This window comes from Halichoerus grypus, chromosome 11, assembly GCF_964656455.1.
Source record: "Halichoerus grypus chromosome 11, mHalGry1.hap1.1, whole genome shotgun sequence".
Taxonomy (NCBI): domain Eukaryota; kingdom Metazoa; phylum Chordata; class Mammalia; order Carnivora; family Phocidae; genus Halichoerus; species Halichoerus grypus.
The window spans coordinates 49,193,287-49,202,464 of record NC_135722.1 but is presented as its reverse complement, the minus strand read 5'-3'; the positions used below and the strand labels follow the sequence as shown (position 1 = coordinate 49,202,464).

The window sequence follows — 9,178 nt, the reverse complement described above, 5'->3', positions numbered from 1 at the left end:
TCTCCAGGGACCTCATTAGAGATGTTTAGCTGGGCAGGTGTAAGCCCAGGCCCTGGGGGACAGGGCGGGGCGCTGGGGCCACACTGCCTCTGCACCTTCAGTAGGGGCTGGCCCTGGTTGTGTTGCTAAGAGCTTCAGAAGTCGGAGGCAGAGGAGTCACAGCGGCAGACCAAGGGCAGCCTCTTCCAGACAAGCAGGCAGGCAGGCAGGCACTATAGGCAGAGGCCCTGGATACCCCACCTCCAGGCACCAGGCCACGGAAGCATGAGCCAGGACAGCAAAGTGAAGACGACAGAGTCTAGCCCCTCTGCCCCATCCAAGACCAGGTGAGAGATCCTGGTCCCCTGCGTCCCATCTGTCCACCTAACTGGATGGAGCCTGATTCTTCTTGATGTCCCCGGTGACAAACTCAACAATGAATGTCTGGTGAAAAAAATGAAACCCTGCTTCTCCTCTTCCTTCCACAGGAAGTCACTGCCTGTCCTAGACCCATCTGGGGATTACTACTACTGGTGGCTGAACACAATGGTCTTCTCAGTAATGTATAACCTCATCATCATCGTGTGCAGGTTTGGCAGGACGCTGAAAGAAGGGCCTTAAGCAGAGATAAGGGCTCAAGGGTCAGGCCAAGGAAAGGGGCAGGCCCTTGGGCCAGGCTGGAAGGAGGGGCAGCACAGAAGAGAGGGCCCAGGGCAGAGTGCTGAGTGCCTTGGGGAGATTGCCTTACACAGAGGGTGCTCTTGAGCCAATCTCTTCTGTCCCCACCACACAGAGCCTGCTTTCCTGACTTGCAACACAGTTATCTGGTGGCCTGGTTAGTGCTGGACTATACAAGTGACCTGCTATACCTACTGGATATCGTGGTACGCTTCCACACAGGTCAGTGAGCCCAAGGCTGACCCTTTGTTTCATGTTACCTTCCTAAAGAGGGCCTCTTAGTCACAAGGAAGTGACCCTCTCCTTGAGAGCACTTTCACATGTCTCCATGCTTCACAATACCCCTGTGCCCATCCCAGAAACCCTGGAGCAAGGTTATGCCTACCCCCACCCTGTCCCCATGTCTGTCTCCCTGTCCTATCCTGGCCTGCCCACCCTCACCCTTATTACAGCAGCAGGCAGGTGCCCTGATTCAGCCCCATGCCTGACCCCATCTCATGGTTGACCCCGGCCTGTCTCCACCCCCCCATCCCCAGGATTCTTGGACCAAGGCATCCTGGTGGAGGACAAGGGCAGGATTTCAAGTCGCTATGTTCGCACCTGGAGCTTCTTCTTGGACCTGGTTTCCCTCATGCCCACAGATGTGGCCTATGTGTGGCTGGGCCCACACACCCCCATGCTGAGGCTGAACCGCTTTCTGCGTGTGCCCCGCCTCTTTGAGGCCTTTGACCGCACAGAGACCCGCACAGCTTACCCAAACGTCTTTCGCATCACCAAGCTGATGCTCTACATTTTTGTTGTTATCCATTGGAACAGCTGCCTATACTTTGCCCTGTCCCGGTACCTGGGCTTCGGGCGTGACGCCTGGGTGTACCCTGACCCCGCGCAGCCTGGCTTTGAGCGTCTGCGGCGCCAGTACCTCTACAGCTTTTACTTCTCCACGCTGATCCTGACCACCGTGGGCGATACACCGTTGCCCGCGCGGGAGGAAGAGTACCTCTTCATGGTGGGCGACTTCCTGCTGGCTGTCATGGGTTTTGCCACCATCATGGGGAGCATGAGCTCTGTCATCTACAACATGAACACTGCAGATGCAGCTTTCTACCCGGACCACGCACTGGTGAAGAAGTACATGAAGCAGCAGAATGTCAACCGCCAGCTGGAGCGGCGAGTTATTGACTGGTGAGGATGCTGGGGCCCCAGACCAGGACACGGAGAGGTGTTCTGGATAAAGCCTGAGGAAGGTGGCTGGGTCCTTATTGCCTAGCGGGCCAGGCAGGGCAACTAGGGCATGGCATTCATGGGGGTGGGGGGGTCGCTGGGTGGGGCTTAGAAAAGAATGTCTTCTACTAGTTGCATCTGGACTTAGGGGGCTGGGTTGGATAAGAGATTGATAGGGAGAGGAACTCATACCCAAGGAAGGATAACCTGGAATAAAAACTGCCACTACCTGGTAGGGCTCAGAAGGCCCTGGAAGGGGTAAAGGGAGAAGAGCCATACTTCCCAGGGGATGGCCAACAAGATGGTTGACTATGTCATAGGTGTCCATACGATGGGATGAACAAAAGGAAATGTCAGCAAGCTAGGAGCCAAAGCAGAGGACCGCTAGATACAGGGTTCAGTCATTGAAGTAGGTATCAGTGGGATGCTACGAGGCGTCACTGAATGGTGGGGGGCGGGGTGGATAAACTTGACAGTAGGTAAAGGGTGTCTTATTCATTGTCAACTGGTGGAGGCTTTCAGGCCCTGGGTGAGGAAGAAGAGGTATAAACATATCTGTGAAGTGATCCTGGAATGAAGATATTCATCAGCCAACTATCCAGCGTTCCCATGACCCCTGTGAGATCTCAGGGTGATCGGGTCCTTGGCCGAAGCTTAGCTGAACCCTGATGGAAGGAATAGAGGCAGGCATGTAGGGGGCTGGTGAGGAACTACTGTTGCCCTTGCCCCCAGGTACCAGCACCTGCAGATCAACAAGAAGATGACCAACGAGGTAGCCATCTTACAGCACTTGCCTGAGCGGTTGCGGGCAGAAGTGGCCGTGTCCGTACACCTGTCTACTCTGAGCCGGGTGCAGATCTTCCAGAACTGTGAGGCCAGCCTGCTGGAGGAGCTGGTGCTAAAGCTGCAGCCCCAGACCTATTCGCCAGGCGAATACGTCTGCCGCAAGGGGGACATTGGCCGGGAGATGTACATCATCCGTGAGGGCCAGTTGGCCGTGGTGGCAGATGATGGCATCACACAGTACGCCGTGCTTGGTGCAGGGCTCTACTTTGGGGAGATCAGCATCATCAACATCAAAGGTAGGCACCTCAGCGTTTGTTCCGGGACAGGGCTGGTAGGTGGGACAGCAGAACCCTCTCCTGAGACCAAATGGTACTTCAGGGCCTACAGGCTACAGAAACCTGGCCTTGACCTGAGTCACTAGAGGGCTTACAAGAGAAGCAGGACATGGAGGGCCTGTCCCCTGAGAAGAAGCTGAGCCAAGGTTAGTGTACAGTGTGGACCCTTGGGAAGAGGAGGTAGATCTGCTCTGTGGGTGTCAACCCAAGATACCAACAGATCAGTGGAAAGTGACAGAGGTGATAAGAATAAGAATAGATAATATTTATTGCACACTAACTACATGCCACGTTCAAAGTGCTTCACATGTACCAACTCACTCAATTCTCACCATAACTCAGTACTATTATCTGTACTTTCACAGTGAGGAAATTGGGGGACAGAGATGTTTGGGAAACTGTCCAAGGTCATTGAGGTAATAAGGACACACACTTGGAGTCAGTACAAGGAACTTTCTCACAGCCAAGGGGAAAGGAGGGTAGAAGGAAGGCATTGCCATTCACTCCACCAACTCCAGGCCAGGCCAGGTGCTGCACACTGGCTCATTGATTCCTTTATCTGCCTGTGCAGTAGGCGTTGTTGGCATGCCTCATCACAAGCAAAGGCACTGAGGCTCCAGGAGATGGAAGAACATGGCGGGGGTGGGGGGAGCGCACTGTCACTGACAGAAGCCACACAGGCTGTCAGCCTGGGGATCTCACTCTCTAGTTGTTCCAAAGGCCTCACATCTGTCCTCCAAGGACCCTTCAAGCTCCACTTCCTGGATGCAGTCAGCTGCTGTCTACATGATTTTGGACAAGTCATTTCCCTTTTTGAGGCCTCGGTTTTCTCATCTCTCCAACAGGGGTGATTTTAAGAACCCAAAGAGTTATCTGTGAGGATCAGAGGAGTTCTGTGGGTAAGGCCTCAGGACAGTGTCTGGTGCATAGCAAATGTTCAGTTCCTGTGCCCCTTCTGAGTCCTTCTAGCTCTGAGCTTTGCAGCATTCAGCCTAATCTATCTTTCCCACAACCCCTCACCAATATCTTCCTAAAATGTGAATGATACCATACAGCTCCACCACTTAAAATATTTCAGTGTTTTCCCACTGCCCTCAGCATAAGGTCTGAACTCCCTGGCATGGCTTGCCACACCCAGCCTGCCCCGCCCTCCCCTCCTCCTTCCACTCTCCTCCCACCCTGTCCTTCAGCCACTCTGGACTGCTTACAGTTTGCTCCAGCCACCTAACTGGCTGCTGCCCCCATCCCTCTGCTGGGAGGCCACCCCGCCCCTCCCCCTGCCCTTCCCCTCTGACCTCCTGCTCAGTCAGGCATCACTTCCTCCAAGCTAGCCAAAAGTTTCTGCCAGCTTGTGAGGGGCTCTTTACCTATCTTCCCACAGCACTGGATGCATACGTCTACACCGCACCAGCTACACTGTTTTGTAACTAACCCGTTAAATGCCTATTGCCTCTAAACTATGAATTCTTGCAGGCAGATCACTATTACCCACCCAGCACAGGGCCTGGTCCCCAGTCACATTACTGAATGAAAGAATTAATAGAGAGGCCCAAAAGCAGAAATATGGAGATGGGGACTTTCAGGACTGAAAACCCCCACACCTATCCTGACTAACTGTCCTCCCATGTGTCTGCCCACGGCCACAGGAAACATGTCTGGGAACCGCCGCACAGCCAACATCAAGAGTCTGGGGTATTCAGACCTGTTCTGCCTGAGCAAGGAGGACCTGCGGGAAGTCCTGAGCGAGTATCCCCAGGCCCAGGTCGTCATGGAGGAAAAGGGCCGTGAGATCCTGCTCAAAATGAACAAGCTGGACGTAAATGCCGAGGCAGCTGAGATTGCCCTCCAGGAAGCCACAGAGTCCCGGCTACGAGGCCTTGACGAGCAACTCGATGATCTACAGACCAAGTTCGCTCGCCTCCTGGCCGAGCTGGAGTCCAGCGCACTCAAGATCGCTTACCGCATCGAGTGGCTCGAGTGGCAGACTCGAGAGTGGCCAATGCCTGAGGACCTGGCTGAAGCCGATGATGAGGGCGAGTCTGGGGAGGGAACTTCCCAGGGTGGAGAGGGCAGGACTGGTCAGGAGGGACCCCCAGACCCAGAGTGACCCATTCCTAGCCCTAGGATTCCTCCGAGGGAATCCAGAGTTGTAGGAAAACCTGCTTGCAGAAACTCTGCCATCCCGTCTGCTAGGTACAGAGATGGGAGTGAACTGGGGGGTAGATGCTCACCTAGAGGTATGGGAGTATAGCACCCATTTACCCCCACCCCCCGCGAGCACACGCACGCACACGCACACGCAGTTACATATATACATACTGCACCCAAGGCTGCATTCCGTATAAAATACTCCGCAGTTTCCATTTTCAGAACACATATGCTTTCTCACAAACATAGGTATGTCTTAAACCCACATAATATATACACATTCATTCATGCACCTCATAAAGACCCATATACTGAGACTCACACACCATGGACACACAGATGCCCTCCACAGGTGTGCACACACTTGTGAACACACAGAAAAACACCCAGAGCCCTCTTCTTCCAAGATATCCTTTAAATGCCTCCCATATGGGAAGTTCACAAATGTAACCTGCAAGTTGCACTTCAATAAAGTATTTGCTTCCTCAGTAAGCATTTATGGTAGGGACAGGAAAAGGTGAAGCCGACGGTGGGCCAGGATGAATTCTGTCTGAATTCTGAGTCACAGGGGCGAGGGGCACGGGCTGTGTAGTAGCTGGTAGGCTTGATTCAAAGGGGCTGGAGTACATGATGAATTGAGAATCAGTGCTGAGCCAAGGCAGAGCTGGGTTATGCATCACACTCTTGTTAAGAGTACACATGCTTTCACAGATATGTTCACATATACACACTGACGATTATATTTCATTCCAGAGTGTGTATCCTTAACTTTTTGAACTCTGGGTGATTTGACCTAGCTTAGTGGACTAGAGCAGACACCTCTCCTCTTTCTTCTTTCCTCTGGCCCAGCCCTGGAGCCTAGGGCTCGGGCTACCCCATGTTCGGGACTGATTTCAAGGGGAGAAGAGCTTCCAGGGCCACTCACCTGGGCCTGCGCTGTCCTGTCAGTTGTTCAAGCTGGCTTTGGTGCTGCCAGAAATCCAGCCCTCCCTCTATATGGTATTTCAGAATACAGAGTGGCAGATAGAGACTAGGAGTGGAACATCCTGGTTGGGACCAACTGGAGATTAGTGTTTGGGGAGTCTTTAAGTAACTTTGGCATACCTGGAGGGAGGCCTGCAGGCTTGGAGCAGAGAAAGTATTGTGGGGTCTCTGGGGAGGAATCTGATATCATCTCCGAATCACATTCACCCTGCTCACAACTTTAGCTCCTCCAGGGCCTGGCCAGTCTTTGGTCTAAGCTGTACCAGGTGGCATTTTGAAATGTACCTTGGATTTAATTTATCAATATGACTGAGTGATGACACATAGAGGTCAATGCCATTGAAAGAAGAATTTATTACTGGGGCGCCTGGGTGGCTCAGTCGTTAAGCGTCTGCCTTCAGCTCAGGTCATGATCCCAGGGTCCTGGGATCGAGCCCCACATCGGGCTCCCTGCTCGGCGGGAAGCCTGCTTCTCCCTCTCCCACTCCCCCTGCTTGTGTTCCTTCTCTCGCTGTCTCTCTCTGTCAAATAAATAAATAAAATCTTTAAAAAAAAAAAAAACAATTTATTACTTATGGTCCCCAAGAGGAAGGGGCACCCCCCCATGCAGGGCCACACAGGGAAGCACCATGGTGGTGAGAAAGGAGAAGGAGCAAGGGAAAAACATGGGCAAAAAAACTCTTACTATACTAGTGCTGGAAAGGTTTTAGGTGGGGACATCCCCTACTGGGCAGGAAGCAAAGATTTGGGAGCTTGTGGTTGGAGAGCTTGTAGTATGATTTTCAAGAACCCATGAAAGCGAGACCACAGAGGAGATGTAAACAACTCTGGTGATCAGGTTGGCCCATGATTTCACGATGCTAAATCATCAATTACCAAATATCAAGAATGATTCTTACAGGTAGTATAAGAATGAAGGGTCAGGCCCTCGGTGCTGTCAGGGCAGGATGAGTGGGAGCATCTGCTGATGTGTAGTCATGGAGACAGTCCCTCAGAACTGGTGGTGTCCTCAAAACTGAACAACCTTCCGGATATGGTGGATGCAGGTGACATAGGTGCACCCAGACGTGAAAGACTGGGAACAAAACTATCTCAGCTAGCCATAGGAACTGAGGCTGCGGCTGGAGTCCAGGTGTCAGGAGGGAGGCACTACGAGGATCATTACACATTAATTCATTTAAAAAGATGTGCTTATTTGCGATCTCTTCCTCACAAAATATGAGGGCTGGCACTCAGTCTGTCTTGTTCATCTCTGTCTCCTCAGGGCCAAAACTGTGCCTGACACAGCTTGTGTCCTCAGATAGATATTTGGCAACCAAAGAGATGGGAGTTGAAACAGATAAAGGCCCAATGTTGGAGAAAGATGTGTGTCGATTTCTTGAGAGATTTTTCTACCATCTCTGCCCTCAAATTGTGTTGAGCTAGAATGGGTGGGTATGTTATACAGGCCATTTTTGTGGTACCCGATGGATTTAGGGAGCTGAGAATAAGCTTTCCACTGACACAGTGTGCACACCTATTCCAAGAGAAGGCTCTCTTAGAAGAGGTGGCTCCTGTTACCCCCGTAGAGTCCTGGTCTACAGCGCAAGGCCATCTTCCCTGTCCTGGATGCAGAAACAAAACTCTTCTGGGGCCAGAGGTGTGTCTAGCTCTGCCTTTGCAGTTCCAGGATGAGGAGGCTTCCTCATGGCGGAGCCAGCTTGCCAGAAGACATCTTGAATATCAGCAACTCCATGCTGGGGTCCTCTAGCGCTGGAGTGACTTCCATCACTGCATGACAGACACTGTTTTGACAATTTGGGATCAAACTGGACAGAGTTAGGTCAGGACAGGCAGAATGGGCAGAATATTAATATTAATATTAGTTACTGTGTATTTATTAAGTACTAAGCTAAGTACTTATATATGTAGCAGGAAACTTTATTGAGATACTCATTTAGCTTTTGTCCATTTCATCCCTCCTCCCATCATAAGAAAGCAGCTAAATCTTTGTATCCCCTAGACTCACAGTTTTGTTTTTTTTTTTTAAGTAGGCCCCATGCCCAGCATGGAGCCCAACGCGGGCCTCAAACTCACAACCCCGAGATCAAGACCTGCGTTGAGATCAAGAGTCAGACACTTAGCCAACTGAGCCACACAGGTGCCCTAAAGCTTTTTGAATTACACAGTCAAAAACAGAAATTTTCAGAAACTCTCTACCCTAACTTTTGTTTGTGACAACCAGGGGTTCTAGGTGAATTGTGCCCAATTGTCTTGGAGGGCTTAGAGTTGAAGAAGCAGGAGCTTCTGAACCCAAGGAGAGGAGAGTCCCCAAGACTAAGAAAAAGAATGGATTTTTGAGTATTACATTCGTTTTCTTTTGTGGCTATAACGTGTTTCATATAAACATGAGTTTAACAGCTTAAAACAGAAACCGTTTATAATTTCACAATTCTGTGAGGCAGAAATTCCGGCACAGTGGGCACAACTGGGCCCTCTGTTCAGGGCCTCCAAGGCCAAAATCAAGGTGTTGGGTGAGCTGGCCTCTTTCCTAGAGGATCTGGGGAAGAAGCTGCTTCCAGGATCACTGAGGTTATTAGAAGAATACAATTCCTTTCAGTTGTAAAACTAAGGCCCTTGTTTCTTTGACACATGACCCCTTTATCTTCAAGCCAATGAAGTTGTTGTGAAATCTTTCTCATTCTTCGTATCTCTTACTTCCCCTTCTATTACAAGGCTGAGAAAGATCTCTGCGTTTTAGAGCTCCTGTGGTTAGATTAGGTCCACCTAGATAATCCAGGATAATCTCTCTACTTTAAGGTCAGCCAATTATTAATCTCACTTACCTCCACAAAGTCCCTTTTTTTGCCATAATCACAGGAATAACACCAGAGAGCAAGGTAATGGGAGCCAAAATTCTACCTATCACAGGGTTTCTGGGGAGGAAAAGAGCCTGGACCCCACTTTCACAGGGGGCCCAGAATAGGGACCACTATGAATTGAGTCTTTGTAAAGGGGAGAAAAATTACCCTGGCTCAAACTCCTACAAGACCCTGCAATGGAGCCTC

The 9,178-nt window shown here is 51.0% G+C and overlaps 1 protein-coding gene across 1 annotated transcript; it reads left to right on the top strand.

The window, feature by feature from the left end:
* The first annotated feature begins 264 nt into the window (after nt 1-264).
* On the top strand, nt 265-5,106 carry CNGA4 (cyclic nucleotide gated channel subunit alpha 4). The gene is made up of 6 exons (XM_036095916.2): nt 265-326; nt 468-569; nt 773-879; nt 1,194-1,839; nt 2,611-2,960; nt 4,646-5,106. Exons 1-6 carry the CDS (start codon nt 265-267, stop codon nt 5,104-5,106), a joined length of 1,728 nt encoding a protein of 575 aa, XP_035951809.2.
* The last annotated feature ends 4,072 nt before the right edge of the window (nt 5,107-9,178 follow it).